The sequence below is a fragment of the Musca autumnalis genome, unplaced genomic scaffold (genome assembly GCF_047663935.1).
Source record: "Musca autumnalis isolate F117 unplaced genomic scaffold, ASM4766393v1 scaffold_2, whole genome shotgun sequence".
Lineage (NCBI taxonomy): Eukaryota > Metazoa > Arthropoda > Insecta > Diptera > Muscidae > Musca > Musca autumnalis.
In genome coordinates, this window is record NW_027411755.1 from 239232798 (window position 1) to 239252772 (window position 19975).

General features: G+C 32.9%; 1 protein-coding gene across 1 annotated transcript; it reads left to right on the top strand.

Annotated features, from left to right (window-relative positions):
* The first annotated feature begins 1012 nt into the window (after nucleotides 1–1012).
* LOC141393369 (uncharacterized) lies at nucleotides 1013–1475 on the top strand. Its single transcript, XM_073966368.1, has one exon. It carries the CDS (start codon nucleotides 1131–1133, stop codon nucleotides 1389–1391), a length of 261 nt encoding a protein of 86 aa, XP_073822469.1. The 5' UTR covers nucleotides 1013–1130; the 3' UTR covers nucleotides 1392–1475.
* Nucleotides 1476–19975: the final 18500 nt, after the last annotated feature.

The following is a 19975-nucleotide window of genomic DNA, read 5'->3' on the forward strand; positions in this document are numbered from 1 at the left end:
GACCAATAAACGTGGATTTTTAAAGAATATTTTTTGGAGGACCCTCTGAGCAATAAACGTGGATTTTTAAAGAATATTTTTTGGAGGACCCTCTGACCAATAAACGTGGATTTTTAAAGAATATTTTTTGGAGGACCCTCTGACCAATAAACGTGGATTTTTAAAGAATATTTTTTGGAGGACCCTCTGACCAATAAACGTGGATTTTTAAAGAATATTTTTTGGAGGACCCTCTGACCAATAAGGTGGATGTTTAAAGAATATTTTTTTGAGAACCCTCTGAGAAATAAACGTGGATTTTTAAAGAATATTTTTCAAGTCTACTCAGTTGTGCTCTTTAGCAACTTAATTACATAATTAGGATTTTGCTTCGGAAAAGCTCACACACGACAACTTCGCCATATGCTATTTTGTATATTATTAAGCTATGCGGAGGACAGTGTGCGATTAATTGTTGTTAAAATGACAGTCTTACCACCGCTTGTTGCTAAATTACAATTTATTTCCAGCCATAATGTCTGTCATACGAAAACTGTTAATATTTTTTATTAAAATATTTTGCTAATCAATACTGATTACCCATGGTCATAGTTTTAGCCATGGGAATTTGTGTAAAGGAAAACAGCAGCATGCCAAATATTGCGACATTGATAATGACCTCGGCTTGGTTTCCACCAGTCTATGAAGAATGGGTGATGTCCAAAGTCCTTCACCCCCCATATGGTTGTAAGCTGGTGTAATCTATTGGCTAATCAATGTGGCGCTAAGTTGTTACTGTCGGCAACCTAACGAACAACTGCCACCACATACTAACCCCACAAAATCAAATCACGGAGATGGGTGATGAACCCATGAAAAACCTCCAAAGATCATCAAAATAAACATGTTTTGACTTTAACATGTCATCCCAGAAAAAAAACACATTTTCCAATAAAATCACAGACAACATCGAAACAAACATCAACAACAAAAAAATATCAGTTTTCCCAATTTTGAAATATTTGTCAAATAGAAATTTTGTGGCACATTGTCGTTTGTTTGCTGGCCGGAGAAAAATCAAAAAAAAAAAAAAACGAAAAAAAAACTACAACCAAAACATCCTCCAAAAAAACGAAACTTAATTCGCAAACATGTTTTTACCCAGCGCTGCTGCTCCATCATCATCATGGCTGCGGCCAAAAAATAAAGTCACTGTGGAAATACCAAAACGTTGTTTAGCACCCATATGTGGACCGCCAAGATTTCACTTTTCACCAATGCAAAAATTAATTTTCGGTGGTGGCAGTATGCTTATCATGATGATAATACCAGTGTGGGGTCTGCTCAGTGTACCGGCATGGGCAGCCAAGAGTCAAGGCAAACGGCGAGTGGCGGCAGGCGATGAGGAATAGAGATGCATCATTTTTTATAACAAATTGTCTGTTTCTTATGGATTGTGACTTAAATAAAACATGGATTTAAAATTTTGAAACAAATACATATGATGGATTTTTTTAAAGAAATATTAAGGTAATCATTTCTAGAGGTCCTCAAAGCAATAAAAGTGATTTTTCAAAAACTAAATTTCCTCGGACAGTGTAGCCACGTGTAGTTTTGAAGGATTTTTTCAAGGACCAACATGGATTTTTTAAGAATCTTTTTCTTGGTCCATCAGACTTATGAAAGTAGATTTTCAAAGAATCTCAACAATAAACGTGGATTTTTTTTAAATATTTTTCAAAGGACCATTTTAGCAATAAACGTGAATTTCTTTAAAGAGACAATATTCAAGGGCCATCTCAGCAATAAACGTGAATTTTTTAATGAATATTTTTCTTGGACCAACTTGGATTTTTTAAATATTTTTTCTTGGGCCAACGTGGATTTTTTAAATATTTTTTCTTGGGCCAACGTGGATTTTTTAAATATTTCTTCTTGGGCCAACGTGGATTTTTTAAATATTTTTTCTTGGGCCAACGTGGATTTTTTAAATATTTTTTCTTGGGCCACCGTGGATTTTTAAATATTTTTTTTGGGCCAACGTGGATATTTAAATATTTTTTCTTAGACCAACGTGGATTTTTAAAAATTTTTTCTTGGGCAAACGTGGATTTTTAAATATTTTTTCTTTGACCAATGTGGATTTTTTAAATATTTTTTCTTGGGCCAACGTGGATTTTGTAAATATTTTTTCTTGGCCATCGTGAATTTTTTAAATATTTTTTCTTGGACCAACGTGGATTTTTTAAATATTTTTTCTTGGGATAACGTGGATTTTTAAATATTTTTTTTTCTTGGGCCAACGTGGATTTTTAAATATTTTTTAAAGTATTTTTTAAGGACCATCCCAACAATAAACTTGGATTTTTTAATAAATTTTTCAGGTATCATCTCGACGATGAACGTGGATTTTTTAAAGAATTTTTTTTAAGGACCATCTCAATAATAAACGTGGATTTTTTAAAGATTATTTTTTTTCAAGGACCATCTAAACAATAAACGTGGATTTTTTAAAGAATTTTTTCTAGGGCCATCTCAACAATAAACGTGGATTTTTTTAAAGAATTTTTTTAGGGACCATCTCAACAATAAACGTGGATTTTTTAAAGAATTATTGTCAAGGACCATCTCAACAATAAACGTGGATTTTTTAAAGAATTTTTGTCAAGGACCACCTCAACAATAAACGTGGATTTTTTAAAGAATTTTTGTCAAGTACCATCTCAACAATTAACGTGGATTTTTTAAAGAATTTTTGTCAAGGACCATCTCAACAATAAACGTGGATTTTTTAAAGAATTTTGTCAAGGACCATCTCAACAATAAACGTGGATTTTTTAAATAATTTTTGTCAAGGACCATCTCAACAATAAACGTGGATTTTTTAAAGAATTTTTGTCAAGGACAATCTCAACAATAAACGTGGATTTTTTAAAGAATTTTTGTCAAGGACCTTCTCAACAATAAACGTGGATTTTTTAAAGAATTTTTGTCAAGGACCATCTCAACAATAAACGTGGATTTTTTAAATAATTTTTGTCAAGTACCATCTCAACAATTAACGTGGATTTTTTAAAGAATTTTTGTCAAGGACCATCTCAACAATAAACGTGGATTTTTTAAATAATTTTTGTCAAGTACCATCTCAACAATTAACGTGGATTTTTTAAAGAATTTTTGTCAAGGACAATCTCAACAATAAACGTGGATTTTTTAAAGAATTTTTGTCAAGGACCTTCTCAACAATAAACGTGGATTTTTTAAAGAATTTTTGTCAAGGACCATCTCAACAATAAACGTGGATTTTTTAAAGAATTTTTGTCAAGGACCATCTCAACAATAAACGTGGATTTTTTAAATAATTTTTGTCAAGTACCATCTCAACAATTAACGTGGATTTTTTAAAGAATTTTTGTCAAGGACCATCTCAACAATAAACGTGGATTTTTTAAATAATTTTTGTCAAAGACCATCTCAACAATAAACGTGGATTTTTTAAATAATTTTTGTCAAGGACAATCTCAACAATAAACGTGGATTTTTTAAAGAATTTTTGTCAAGAACCATCTCAACAATAAACGTGGATTTTTTAAAGAATTTTTGTCAAGGACCATCTCAACAATAAACGTGGATTTTTTAAAGAATTTTTGTCAAGGACCATCTTAACAATAAACGTGGATTTTTTAAAGAATTTTTGTCAAGGACCATCTCAACAATAAACGTGGATTTTTTAAAGAATTTTTGTCAAGGACCATCTCAACAATAAACGTGGATTTTTAAAGAATTTTTGTCAAGGACCATCTCAACAATAAACGTGGATTTTTAAAGAATTTTTGTCAAGGACCATCTCAACAATAAACGTGGATTTTTTAAATAATTTTTGTCAAGGACCATCTCAACAATAAACGTGGATTTTTTAAATAATTTTTGTCAAGGACAATCTCAACAATAAACGTGGATTTTTTAAAGAATTTTTGTCAAGGACCATCTCAACAATAAACGTGGATTTTTTAAAGAATTTTTGTCAAGGACCATCTCAACAATAAACGTGGATTTTTTAAAGAATTTTTGTCAAGGACCATTTCAACAATAAACGTGGATTTTTTAAAGAATTTTTGTCAAGGACCATCCCAACAATAAACGTGGATTTTTAAAGAATTTTTGTCAAGGACCATCTCAACAATAAACGTGGATTTTTTAAAGAATTTTTGTCAAGGACCATCTCAACAATAAACGTGGATTTTTTAAAGAATTTTTGTCAAGGACCATCTCAACAATAAACGTGGATTTTTTAAAGAATTTTTGTCAAGGACCATCTCAACAATAAACGTGGATTTTTAAAGAATTTTTGTCAAGGACCATCTCAACAATAAACGTGGATTTTTTAAAGAATTTCTGTCAAGGACCATCTCAACAATAAACGTGGATTTTTTAAAGAATTTTTGTCAAGGACCATCTCAACAATAAATGTGGATTTGTTAAAGAATTTTTGTCAATGACCATCTCAACAATAAATGTGGATTTTTTAAAGAATTTTTGTCAAGGACCATCTCAACAATAAACGTGGATTTGTTAAAGAATTTTTGTCAAGGACCATCAAAACAATAGACGTGGATTTTTTAAAGAATTTTTGTCAAGGACCATCAAAACAATAGACGTGGATTTTTTAAAGAATTTTTGTTAAGGACCATCTCAACAATAAACGTGGATTTTTAAAGATTTTTTGTCAAGGACCATATCAACAATAAATGTGGATTTTTTAAAGAATTTTTGTCAAGGACCATCTCAACAATAAACGTGGATTTGTTAAAGAATTTTTGTCAAGGACCATCAAAACAATAGACGTGGATTTTTTAAAGAATTTTTGTCAAGGACCATCAAAACAATAGACGTGGATTTTTTAAAGAATTTTTGTTAAGGACCATCTCAACAATAAACGTGGATTTTTAAAGATTTTTTGTCAATGACCATCTCAACAATAAACGTGGATTTTTAAAGAATTTTTGTCAAGGACCATCTCAACAATAAACGTGGATTTTTAAAGATTTTTTGTCAAGGACCATCAAAACAATAGACGTGGATTTTTTAAAGAATTTTTGTCAAGGACCATCTCAACAATAAACGTGGATTTTTAAATAATTTTTGTCAAGGACCATCAAAACAATAGACGTGGATTTTTTAAAGAATTTTTGTCAAGGACCATATCAACAATAAATGTGGATTTTTTAAAGAATTTTTGTCAAGGACCATCTCAACAATAAACGTGGATTTGTTAAAGAATTTTTGTCAAGGACCATCAAAACAATAGACGTGGATTTTTTAAAGAATTTTTGTCAAGGACCATCAAAACAATAGACGTGGATTTTTTAAAGAATTTTTGTTAAGGACCATCTCAACAATAAACGTGGATTTTTAAAGATTTTTTGTCAAGGACCATCAAAACAATAGACGTGGATTTTTTAAAGAATTTTTGTCAAGGACCATCAAAACAATAGACGTGGATTTTTTAAAGAATTTTTGTCAAGGACCATATCAACAATAAATGTGGATTTTTTAAAGAATTTTTGTCAATGACCATCTCAACAATAAACGTGGATTTTTAAAGAATTTTTGTCAAGGACCATCTCAACAATAAACGTGGATTTTTAAAGATTTTTTGTCAAGGACCATCAAAACAATAGACGTGGATTTTTTAAAGAATTTTTGTCAAGGACCATCTCAACAATAAACGTGGATTTTTAAATAATTTTTGTCAAGGACCATCAAAACAATAGACGTGTATTTTTTAAAGAATTTTTGTCAAGGACCATATCAACAATAAATGTGGATTTTTTAAAGAATTTTTGTCAAGGACCATCTCAACAATAAACGTGGATTTGTTAAAGAATTTTTGTCAAGGACCATCAAAACAATAGACGTGGATTTTTTAAAGAATTTTTGTCAAGGACCATCAAAACAATAGACGTGGATTTTTTAAAGAATTTTTGTTAAGGACCATCTCAACAATAAACGTGGATTTTTAAAGATTTTTTGTCAAGGACCATCAAAACAATAGACGTGGATTTTTTAAAGAATTTTTGTCAAGGACCATCTCAACAATAAACGTGAATTTTTTAAAGAATTTTTGTCAAGGACCATCTCAACAATAAACGTGGATTTTTTAAAGAATTTTTGTCAAGGACCATCTCAACAATAAACGTGGATTTTTTAAAGAATTTTTGTCAAGGACCATCTCAACAATAAACGTGGATTTTTTAAAGAATTTTTGTCAAGAACCATCTCAACAATAAACGTGGATTTTTTAAAGAATTTTTGTCAAGGACCATCTCAAAAATAAACGTGGATTTTTTAAAGAATTTTTGTCAAGGACCATCTCAACAATAAACGTGGATTTTTTAAAGAATTTTTGTCAAGGACCATCTCAACAATAAACGTGGATTTTTTAAAGAATTTTTGTCAAGGACCATCTCAACAATAAACGTGGATTTTTTAAAGAATTTTTGTCAAGGACCATCTCAACAATAAACGTGGATTTTTTAAAGAATTTTTGTCAAGGACCATCTCAACAATAAACGTGGATTTTTTAAAGAATTTTTGTCAAGGACCATCTCAACAATAAACGTGGATTTTTTAAAGAATTTTTGTCAAGGACCATCTCAAAAATAAACGTGGATTTTTTAAAGAATTTTTGTCAAGGACCATCTCAACAATAAACGTGGATTTTTTAAAGAATTTTTGTCAAGGACCATCTCAACAATAAACGTGGATTTTTTAAAGAATTTTTGTCAAGGACCATCTCAACAATAAACGTGGATTTTTTAAAGAATTTTTGTCAAGGACCATCTCAACAATAAACGTGGATTTTTTAAAGAATTTTTGTCAAGGACCATCTCAACAATAAACGTGGATTTTTTAAAGAATTTTTGTCAAGGACCATCTCAACAATAAACGTGGATTTTTTAAAGAATTTTTGTCAAGGACCATCTCAACAATAAACGTGGATTTTTTAAAGAATTTTTGTCAAGGACCATCTCAACAATAAACGTGGATTTTTTAAATAATTTTTGTCAAGGACCTTCTCAACAATAAACGTGGATTTTTTAAAGAATGTTTGTCAGGGACCATCTCAACAATAAACGTGGATTTTTTAAAGAATTTTTGTCAAGGACCATCTCAACAATAAACGTGGATTTTTTAAAGAATTTTTGTCAAGGACCATCTCAACAATAAACGTGGATTTTTTAAAGAATTTTTGTCAAGGACCATCTCAACAATAAACGTGGATTTTTTAAAGAATTTTTGTCAAGAACCATCTCAACAATAAACGTGGATTTTTTAAAGAATTTTTGTTAAGGACCATCTCCAACAATAAACGTGGATTTTTTAAAGAATTTTTGTCAAAGACCATCTCCAACAATAAACGTGGATTTTTTAAAGAATTTTTGTCAAAGACCATCTCAACAATACACGTGGATTTTTTAAAGAATTTTTGTCAAGGACCATCTCAATAATAAACGTGGATTTTTTAAAGAATTTTTTTCAACGACCATCTCAACATTAAACGTGGATTTTTTAAAGAATATTTTTTCAACGACCATCTCAACATTAAACGTGGATTTTTTAAAGAATATTTTTTCAACGACCATTTGATCCCTTAACAATTGCTCCATGTTCGTCTTGCAACGTCAACCCACTTTCATTTGCATCTGGATTTGGTGTGTGTGTTTATGTGAAATTGAACCATTAAACATCGAAGCAATTAATTCTCACCTTCAACCTATTTTAGTTAACGTGACAATATTTTGATTGCCAAATCTAAAACGTTTTGTATCCATTTTCGATTTTCAACTTTCATTACGAAAAAAATTTCACCCCACAGTCAGTCGTCATACACACCCAAGTTTGCACAAAGCAATCTTCGCGAAAATCTGACTCCCAAATAAAACTGAAAACGACAGTTAAAAGAGAAATAAAGAGCAAATTTATTTTCGTTTTGTCTTATTTGGCGGCTTATACCGACCGCCACGATCTGTTGGTGACCTTCTTTAATGGTTTTTGGCAAAAAGGCTTTAAAACATCGACTTCCAATAATAGCAAAAACAACAACAACAGCCGCCAACTAACGAAGATAATGTCTACAAGAAGTTTTCCAAAAATCTGCAGCCTAAGCAGAAAATAAAAACAATGTGGACAACATCATTGATCGCTTGTTTTGTGGGCTTCCACTATGAACAGTTTTGGTAATAAAACAAACGAACTGCTAAATACACCCGACCGACATCGACAGCATCGACTGTTGCAAGCGGCATTTCCAATACTTCTTCTCTTTAGCTTTCGTTAATGGACATAACAATCACTGCAACTAAGCAGATGTTGGGTTAATTTCGTCGCTAAGGTGCTGTGGAAAGGAGTCTAATGTGTGGCACAGTGGTCAAATGCAAATGAAGAACTCTGTGAAATAATCCGTGAAGGTTGAAAGATCTGATTTTTCAGCGAACATCAAAATATTTTTTCAGGCACCATTGGACCAATAAGCGTGGATTTTTAAAGAATATTTCTTTAGCCATCATCGGACCAATAAGCGTGGATTTTTAAAGAATATTTCTTTAGCCATCATCGGACCAATAAGCGTGGATTTTTAAAGAATATTTCTTTAGCCATCATCGGACCAATAAGCGTGGATTTTTAAAGAATATTTCTTTAGCCATCATCGGACCAATAAGCGTCGATTTTTAAAGAATATTTCTTTAGCCATCATCGGACCAATAAGCGTGGATTTTTAAAGAATATTTCTTTAGCCATCATTGGACCAATAACCCTGGATTTTTAAAGAATATTTCTTTAGCCATCATCGGACCAATAAGCGTGGATTTTTAAAGAATATTTCTTTAGCCATCATCGGACCAATAAGCGTGGATTTTTAAAGAATATTTCTTTAGCCATCATCGGACCAATAAGCGTGGATTTTTAAAGAATATTTCTTTAGCCATCATCGGACCAATAAGCGTGGATTTTTAAAGAATATTTCTTTAGCCATCATCGGACCAATAAGCGTGGATTTTTAAAGAATATTTCTTTAGCCATCATCGGACCAATAAGCGTGGATTTTTAAAGAATATTTCTTTAGCCATCATCGGACCAATAAGCGTTGATTTTTAAAGAATATTTCTTTAGCCATCATCGGACCAATAAGCGTGGATTTTAAAAGAATATTTCTTTAGCCATCATCGGACCAATAAGCGTGGATTTTTAAAGAATATTTCTTTAGCCATCATCGGACCAATAAGCGTGGATTTTTAAAGAATATTTCTTTAGCCATCATCGGACCAATAAGCGTGGATTTTTAAAGAATATTTCTTTAGCCATCATCGGACCAATAAGCGTGGATTTTTAAAGAATATTTCTTTAGCCATCATCGGACCAATAAGCGTGGATTTTTAAAGAATATTTCTTTAGCCATCATCGGACCAATAAGCGTGGATTTTTAAAGAATATTTCTTTAGCCATCATCGGACCAATAAGCGTGGATTTTTAAAGAATATTTCTTTAGCCATCATCGGACCAATAAGCGTGGATTTTTAAAGAATATTTCTTTAGCCATCATCGGACCAATAAGCGTGGATTTTTAAAGAATATTTCTTTAGCCATCATCGGACCAATAAGCGTGGATTTTTAAAGAATATTTCTTTAGCCATCATCGGACCAATAAGCGTGGATTTTTAAAGAATATTTCTTTAGCCATCATCGGACCAATAAGCGTGGATTTTTAAAGAATATTTCTTTAGCCATCATCGGACCAATAAGCGTGGATTTTTAAAGAATATTTCTTTAGCCATCATCGGACCAATAAGCGTGGATTTTTAAAGAATATTTCTTTAGCCATCATCGGACCAATAAGCGTGGATTTTTAAAGAATATTTCTTTAGCCATCATCGGACCAATAAGCGTGGATTTTTAAAGAATATTTCTTTAGCCATCATCGGACCAATAAGCGTGGATTTTTAAAGAATATTTCTTTAGCCATCATCGGACCAATAAGCGTGGATTTTTAAAGAATATTTCTTTAGCCATCATCGGACCAATAAGCGTGGATTTTTAAAGAATATTTCTTTAGCCATCATCGGACCAATAAGCGTGGATTTTTAAAGAATATTTCTTTAGCCATCATCGGACCAATAAGCGTGGATTTTTAAAGAATATTTCTTTAGCCATCATCGGACCAATAAGCGTGGATTTTTAAAGAATATTTCTTTAGCCATCATCGGACCAATAAGCGTGGATTTTTAAAGAATATTTCTTTAGCCATCATCGGACCAATAAGCGTGGATTTTTAAAGAATATTTCTTTAGCCATCATCGGACCAATAAGCGTGGATTTTTAAAGAATATTTCTTTAGCCATCATCGGACCAATAAGCGTGGATTTTTAAAGAATATTTCTTTAGCCATCATCGGACCAATAAGCGTGGATTTTTAAAGAATATTTCTTTAGCCATCATCGGACCAATAAGCGTGGATTTTTAAAGAATATTTCTTTAGCCATCATCGGACCAATAAGCGTGGATTTTTAAAGAATATTTCTTTAGCCATCATCGGACCAATAAGCGTGGATTTTTAAAGAATATTTCTTTAGCCATCATCGGACCAATAAGCGTGGATTTTTAAAGAATATTTCTTTAGCCATCATCGGACCAATAAGCGTGGATTTTTAAAGAATATTTCTTTAGCCATCATCGGACCAATAAGCGTGGATTTTTAAAGAATATTTCTTTAGCCATCATCGGACCAATAAGCGTGGATTTTTAAAGAATATTTCTTTAGCCATCATCGGACCAATAAGCGTGGATTTTTAAAGAATATTTCTTTAGCCATCATCGGACCAATAAGCGTGGATTTTTAAAGAATATTTCTTTAGCCATCATCGGACCAATAAGCGTGGATTTTTAAAGAATATTTCTTTAGCCATCATCGGACCAATAAGCGTGGATTTTTAAAGAATATTTCTTTAGCCATCATCGGACCAATAAGCGTGGATTTTTAAAGAATATTTCTTTAGCCATCATCGGACCAATAAGCGTGGATTTTTAAAGAATATTTCTTTAGCCATCATCGGACCAATAAGCGTGGATTTTTAAAGAATATTTCTTTAGCCATCATCGGACCAATAAGCGTGGATTTTTAAAGAATATTTCTTTAGCCATCATCGGACCAATAAGCGTGGATTTTTAAAGAATATTTCTTTAGCCATCATCGGACCAATAAGCGTGGATTTTTAAAGAATATTTCTTTAGCCATCATCGGACCAATAAGCGTGGATTTTTAAAGAATATTTCTTTAGCCATCATCGGACCAATAAGCGTGGATTTTTAAAGAATATTTCTTTAGCCATCATCGGACCAATAAGCGTGGATTTTTAAAGAATATTTCTTTAGCCATCATCGGACCAATAAGCGTGGATTTTTAAAGAATATTTCTTTAGCCATCATCGGACCAATAAGCGTGGATTTTTAAAGAATATTTCTTTAGCCATCATCGGACCAATAAGCGTGGATTTTTAAAGAATATTTCTTTAGCCATCATCGGACCAATAAGCGTGGATTTTTAAAGAATATTTCTTTAGCCATCATCGGACCAATAAGCGTGGATTTTTAAAGAATATTTCTTTAGCCATCATCGGACCAATAAGCGTGGATTTTTAAAGAATATTTCTTTAGCCATCATCGGACCAATAAGCGTGGATTTTTAAAGAATATTTCTTTAGCCATCATCGGACCAATAAGCGTGGATTTTTAAAGAATATTTCTTTAGCCATCATCGGACCAATAAGCGTGGATTTTTAAAGAATATTTCTTTAGCCATCATCGGACCAATAAGCGTGGATTTTTAAAGAATATTTCTTTAGCCATCATCGGACCAATAAGCGTGGATTTTTAAAGAATATTTCTTTAGCCATCATCGGACCAATAAGCGTGGATTTTTAAAGAATATTTCTTTAGCCATCATCGGACCAATAAGCGTGGATTTTTAAAGAATATTTCTTTAGCCATCATCGGACCAATAAGCGTGGATTTTTAAAGAATATTTCTTTAGCCATCATCGGACCAATAAGCGTGGATTTTTAAAGAATATTTCTTTAGCCATCATCGGACCAATAAGCGTGGATTTTTAAAGAATATTTCTTTAGCCATCATCGGACCAATAAGCGTGGATTTTTAAAGAATATTTCTTTAGCCATCATCGGACCAATAAGCGTGGATTTTTAAAGAATATTTCTTTAGCCATCATCGGACCAATAAGCGTGGATTTTTAAAGAATATTTCTTTAGCCATCATCGGACCAATAAGCGTGGATTTTTAAAGAATATTTCTTTAGCCATCATCGGACCAATAAGCGTGGATTTTTAAAGAATATTTCTTTAGCCATCATCGGACCAATAAGCGTGGATTTTTAAAGAATATTTCTTTAGCCATCATCGGACCAATAAGCGTGGATTTTTAAAGAATATTTCTTTAGCCATCATCGGACCAATAAGCGTGGATTTTTAAAGAATATTTCTTTAGCCATCATCGGACCAATAAGCGTGGATTTTTAAAGAATATTTCTTTAGCCATCATCGGACCAATAAGCGTGGATTTTTAAAGAATATTTCTTTAGCCATCATCGGACCAATAAGCGTGGATTTTTAAAGAATATTTCTTTAGCCATCATCGGACCAATAAGCGTGGATTTTTAAAGAATATTTCTTTAGCCATCATCGGACCAATAAGCGTGGATTTTTAAAGAATATTTCTTTAGCCATCATCGGACCAATAAGCGTGGATTTTTAAAGAATATTTCTTTAGCCATCATCGGACCAATAAGCGTGGATTTTTAAAGAATATTTCTTTAGCCATCATCGGACCAATAAGCGTGGATTTTTAAAGAATATTTCTTTAGCCATCATCGGACCAATAAGCGTGGATTTTTAAAGAATATTTCTTTAGCCATCATCGGACCAATAAGCGTGGATTTTTAAAGAATATTTCTTTAGCCATCATCGGACCAATAAGCGTGGATTTTTAAAGAATATTTCTTTAGCCATCATCGGACCAATAAGCGTGGATTTTTAAAGAATATTTCTTTAGCCATCATCGGACCAATAAGCGTGGATTTTTAAAGAATATTTCTTTAGCCATCATCGGACCAATAAGCGTGGATTTTTAAAGAATATTTCTTTAGCCATCATCGGACCAATAAGCGTGGATTTTTAAAGAATATTTCTTTAGCCATCATCGGACCAATAAGCGTGGATTTTTAAAGAATATTTCTTTAGCCATCATCGGACCAATAAGCGTGGATTTTTAAAGAATATTTCTTTAGCCATCATCGGACCAATAAGCGTGGATTTTTAAAGAATATTTCTTTAGCCATCATCGGACCAATAAGCGTGGATTTTTAAAGAATATTTCTTTAGCCATCATCGGACCAATAAGCGTGGATTTTTAAAGAATATTTCTTTAGCCATCATCGGACCAATAAGCGTGGATTTTTAAAGAATATTTCTTTAGCCATCATCGGACCAATAAGCGTGGATTTTTAAAGAATATTTCTTTAGCCATCATCGGACCAATAAGCGTGGATTTTTAAAGAATATTTCTTTAGCCATCATCGGACCAATAAGCGTGGATTTTTAAAGAATATTTCTTTAGCCATCATCGGACCAATAAGCGTGGATTTTTAAAGAATATTTCTTTAGCCATCATCGGACCAATAAGCGTGGATTTTTAAAGAATATTTCTTTAGCCATCATCGGACCAATAAGCGTGGATTTTTAAAGAATATTTCTTTAGCCATCATCGGACCAATAAGCGTGGATTTTTAAAGAATATTTCTTTAGCCATCATCGGACCAATAAGCGTGGATTTTTAAAGAATATTTCTTTAGCCATCATCGGACCAATAAGCGTGGATTTTTAAAGAATATTTCTTTAGCCATCATCGGACCAATAAGCGTGGATTTTTAAAGAATATTTCTTTAGCCATCATCGGACCAATAAGCGTGGATTTTTAAAGAATATTTCTTTAGCCATCATCGGACCAATAAGCGTGGATTTTTAAAGAATATTTCTTTAGCCATCATCGGACCAATAAGCGTGGATTTTTAAAGAATATTTCTTTAGCCATCATCGGACCAATAAGCGTGGATTTTTAAAGAATATTTCTTTAGCCATCATCGGACCAATAAGCGTGGATTTTTAAAGAATATTTCTTTAGCCATCATCGGACCAATAAGCGTGGATTTTTAAAGAATATTTCTTTAGCCATCATCGGACCAATAAGCGTGGATTTTTAAAGAATATTTCTTTAGCCATCATCGGACCAATAAGCGTGGATTTTTAAAGAATATTTCTTTAGCCATCATCGGACCAATAAGCGTGGATTTTTAAAGAATATTTCTTTAGCCATCATCGGACCAATAAGCGTGGATTTTTAAAGAATATTTCTTTAGCCATCATCGGACCAATAAGCGTGGATTTTTAAAGAATATTTCTTTAGCCATCATCGGACCAATAAGCGTGGATTTTTAAAGAATATTTCTTTAGCCATCATCGGACCAATAAGCGTGGATTTTTAAAGAATATTTCTTTAGCCATCATCGGACCAATAAGCGTGGATTTTTAAAGAATATTTCTTTAGCCATCATCGGACCAATAAGCGTGGATTTTTAAAGAATATTTCTTTAGCCATCATCGGACCAATAAGCGTGGATTTTTAAAGAATATTTCTTTAGCCATCATCGGACCAATAAGCGTGGATTTTTAAAGAATATTTCTTTAGCCATCATCGGACCAATAAGCGTGGATTTTTAAAGAATATTTCTTTAGCCATCATCGGACCAATAAGCGTGGATTTTTAAAGAATATTTCTTTAGCCATCATCGGACCAATAAGCGTGGATTTTTAAAGAATATTTCTTTAGCCATCATCGGACCAATAAGCGTGGATTTTTAAAGAATATTTCTTTAGCCATCATCGGACCAATAAGCGTGGATTTTTAAAGAATATTTCTTTAGCCATCATCGGACCAATAAGCGTGGATTTTTAAAGAATATTTCTTTAGCCATCATCGGACCAATAAGCGTGGATTTTTAAAGAATATTTCTTTAGCCATCATCGGACCAATAAGCGTGGATTTTTAAAGAATATTTCTTTAGCCATCATCGGACCAATAAGCGTGGATTTTTAAAGAATATTTCTTTAGCCATCATCGGACCAATAAGCGTGGATTTTTAAAGAATATTTCTTTAGCCATCATCGGACCAATAAGCGTGGATTTTTAAAGAATATTTCTTTAGCCATCATCGGACCAATAAGCGTGGATTTTTAAAGAATATTTCTTTAGCCATCATCGGACCAATAAGCGTGGATTTTTAAAGAATATTTCTTTAGCCATCATCGGACCAATAAGCGTGGATTTTTAAAGAATATTTCTTTAGCCATCATCGGACCAATAAGCGTGGATTTTTAAAGAATATTTCTTTAGCCATCATCGGACCAATAAGCGTGGATTTTTAAAGAATATTTCTTTAGCCATCATCGGACCAATAAGCGTGGATTTTTAAAGAATATTTCTTTAGCCATCATCGGACCAATAAGCGTGGATTTTTAAAGAATATTTCTTTAGCCATCATCGGACCAATAAGCGTGGATTTTTAAAGAATATTTCTTTAGCCATCATCGGACCAATAAGCGTGGATTTTTAAAGAATATTTCTTTAGCCATCATCGGACCAATAAGCGTGGATTTTTAAAGAATATTTCTTTAGCCATCATCGGACCAATAAGCGTGGATTTTTAAAGAATATTTCTTTAGCCATCATCGGACCAATAAGCGTGGATTTTTAAAGAATATTTCTTTAGCCATCATCGGACCAATAAGCGTGGATTTTTAAAGAATATTTCTTTAGCCATCATCGGACCAATAAGCGTGGATTTTTAAAGAATATTTCTTTAGCCATCATCGGACCAATAAGCGTGGATTTTTAAAGAATATTTCTTTAGCCATCATCGGACCAATAAGCGTGGATTTTTAAAGAATATTTCTTTAGCCATCATCGGACCAATAAGCGTGGATTTTTAAAGAATATTTCTTTAGCCATCATCGGACCAATAAGCGTGGATTTTTAAAGAATATTTCTTTAGCCATCATCGGACCAATAAGCGTGGATTTTTAAAGAATATTTCTTTAGCCATCATCGGACCAATAAGCGTGGATTTTTAAAGAATATTTCTTTAGCCATCATCGGACCAATAAGCGTGGATTTTTAAAGAATATTTCTTTAGCCATCATCGGACCAATAAGCGTGGATTTTTAAAGAATATTTCTTTAGCCATCATCGGACCAATAAGCGTGGATTTTTAAAGAATATTTCTTTAGCCATCATCGGACCAATAAGCGTGGATTTTTAAAGAATATTTCTTTAGCCATCATCGGACCAATAAGCGTGGATTTTTAAAGAATATTTCTTTAGCCATCATCGGACCAATAAGCGTGGATTTTTAAAGAATATTTCTTTAGCCATCATCGGACCAATAAGCGTGGATTTTTAAAGAATATTTCTTTAGCCATCATCGGACCAATAAGCGTGGATTTTTAAAGAATATTTCTTTAGCCATCATCGGACCAATAAGCGTGGATTTTTAAAGAATATTTCTTTAGCCATCATCGGACCAATAAGCGTGGATTTTTAAAGAATATTTCTTTAGCCATCATCGGACCAATAAGCGTGGATTTTTAAAGAATATTTCTTTAGCCATCATCGGACCAATAAGCGTGGATTTTTAAAGAATATTTCTTTAGCCATCATCGGACCAATAAGCGTGGATTTTTAAAGAATATTTCTTTAGCCATCATCGGACCAATAAGCGTGGATTTTTAAAGAATATTTCTTTAGCCATCATCGGACCAATAAGCGTGGATTTTTAAAGAATATTTCTTTAGCCATCATCGGACCAATAAGCGTGGATTTTTAAAGAATATTTCTTTAGCCATCATCGGACCAATAAGCGTGGATTTTTAAAGAATATTTCTTTAGCCATCATCGGACCAATAAGCGTGGATTTTTAAAGAATATTTCTTTAGCCATCATCGGACCAATAAGCGTGGATTTTTAAAGAATATTTCTTTAGCCATCATCGGACCAATAAGCGTGGATTTTTAAAGAATATTTCTTTAGCCATCATCGGACCAATAAGCGTGGATTTTTAAAGAATATTTCTTTAGCCATCATCGGACCAATAAGCGTGGATTTTTAAAGAATATTTCTTTAGCCATCATCGGACCAATAAGCGTGGATTTTTAAAGAATATTTCTTTAGCCATCATCGGACCAATAAGCGTGGATTTTTAAAGAATATTTCTTTAGCCATCATCGGACCAATAAGCGTGGATTTTTAAAGAATATTTCTTTAGCCATCATCGGACCAATAAGCGTGGATTTTTAAAGAATATTTCTTTAGCCATCATCGGACCAATAAGCGTGGATTTTTAAAGAATATTTCTTTAGCCATCATCGGACCAATAAGCGTGGATTTTTAAAGAATATTTCTTTAGCCATCATCGGACCAATAAGCGTGGATTTTTAAAGAATATTTCTTTAGCCATCATCGGACCAATAAGCGTGGATTTTTAAAGAATATTTCTTTAGCCATCATCGGACCAATAAGCGTGGATTTTTAAAGAATATTTCTTTAGCCATCATCGGACCAATAAGCGTGGATTTTTAAAGAATATTTCTTTAGCCATCATCGGACCAATAAGCGTGGATTTTTAAAGAATATTTCTTTAGCCATCATCGGACCAATAAGCGTGGATTTTTAAAGAATATTTCTTTAGCCATCATCGGACCAATAAGCGTGGATTTTTAAAGAATATTTCTTTAGCCATCATCGGACCAATAAGCGTGGATTTTTAAAGAATATTTCTTTAGCCATCATCGGACCAATAAGCGTGGATTTTTAAAGAATATTTCTTTAGCCATCATCGGACCAATAAGCGTGGATTTTTAAAGAATATTTCTTTAGCCATCATCGGACCAATAAGCGTGGATTTTTAAAGAATATTTCTTTAGCCATCATCGGACCAATAAGCGTGGATTTTTAAAGAATATTTCTTTAGCCATCATCGGACCAATAAGCGTGGATTTTTAAAGAATATTTCTTTAGCCATCATCGGACCAATAAGCGTGGATTTTTAAAGAATATTTCTTTAGCCATCATCGGACCAATAAGCGTGGATTTTTAAAGAATATTTCTTTAGCCATCATCGGACCAATAAGCGTGGATTTTTAAAGAATATTTCTTTAGCCATCATCGGACCAATAAGCGTGGATTTTTAAAGAATATTTCTTTCGCCATCATCGGACCAATAAGCGTGGATTTTTAAAGAATATTTCTTTCGCCATCATCGGACCAATAAGCGTGGATTTTTAAAGAATATTTCTTTAGCCATCATCGGACCAATAAGCGTGGATTTTTAAAGAATATTTCTTTAGCCATCATCGGACCAATAAGCGTGGATTTTTAAAGAATATTTCTTTAGCCATCATCGGACCAATAAGCGTGGATTTTTAAAGAATATTTCTTTAGCCATCATCGGACCAATAAGCGTGGATTTTTAAAGAATATTTCTTTAGCCATCATCGGACCAATAAGCGTGGATTTTTAAAGAATATTTCTTTAGCCATCATCGGACCAATAAGCGTGGATTTTTAAAGAATATTTCTTTAGCCATCATCGGACCAATAAGCGTGGATTTTTAAAGAATATTTCTTTAGCCATCATCGGACTAATAAGCGTGGATTTTTAAAGAATATTTCTTTAGCCATCATCGGACCAATAAGCGTGGATTTTTAAAGAATATTTCTTTAGCCATCATCGGACCAATAAGCGTGGATTTTTAAAGAATATTTCTTTAGCCATCATCGGACCAATAAGCGTGGATTTTTAAAGAATATTTCTTTAGCCATCATTGGACCAATAAGCGTGGATTTTTAAAGAATATTTCTTTAGCCATCATCGGACCAATAAGCGTGCATTTTTAAAGAATATTTCTTTAGCCATCATGGGACCAATAAGCGTGGATTTTTAAAGAATATTTCTTTAGCCATCATCGGACCAATAAGCGTGGATTTTTAAAGAATATTTCTTTAGCCATCATGGGACCAATAAGCGTGGATTTTTAAAGAATATTTCTTTAGCCATCATCGGACCAATAAGCGTGGATTTTTAAAGAATATTTCTTTAGCCATCATCGGACCAATAAGCGTGCATTTTTAAAGAATATTTCTTTAGCCATCATCGGACCAATAAGCGTGGATTTTTAAAGAATATTTCTTTAGCCATCATCGGACCAATAAGCGTGGATTTTTTAAGAATATTTCTTCAGCCTCCATCGGACCAATAAGCGTGGATTTTTAAAGAATATTTCTTTAGCCATCATCGGACCAATAAGCGTGGATTTTTAAAGAATATTTCTTTAGCCATCATCGGACCATTTTTTCAACTACTTTCAGACCAATAAGCGACCCTCCCAAGAAAACCACTGTTCCTCAATTAGCGGATGACATACTACCACCGCAAAAACAATCAACACGAGAACCGCTTAAAGTTAATTGCAAGTTCACTGTTTATGGCTTTAACTAAAACAAGTACCGCCGCAATACGTTGTTTCTTTAGCCGCCGACAACTTTTATTTTCTTTTCCTACCCATCTACCTTCCCATAACTACTTATTGTTATTGTTGTTGCGATTGACTTGGCATTTCGCTTTGTACTTGTAGTCGGTGAAATTTCAAACAGGTTCGTTCCATTGGCGTATAAATACCTATTTGGTGTGATCTGAGCATTGATAGAGAATTTTTCGAATATCTGCACCTTTCTTCGATCCTTTGGCAATTGGCAATAAATGGCATTACAAAGAGAGTGGGGCAGAAAAAGTGAATGTGGCCGACAATTGCCACCCG

Excerpts from the sequence above, each read along its gene's own strand:
- LOC141393369 (XM_073966368.1), top strand. The coding sequence starts at position 1,131 with ATGTTTTTACCCAGCGCTGCTGCTCCATCATCATCATGGCTGCGGCCA.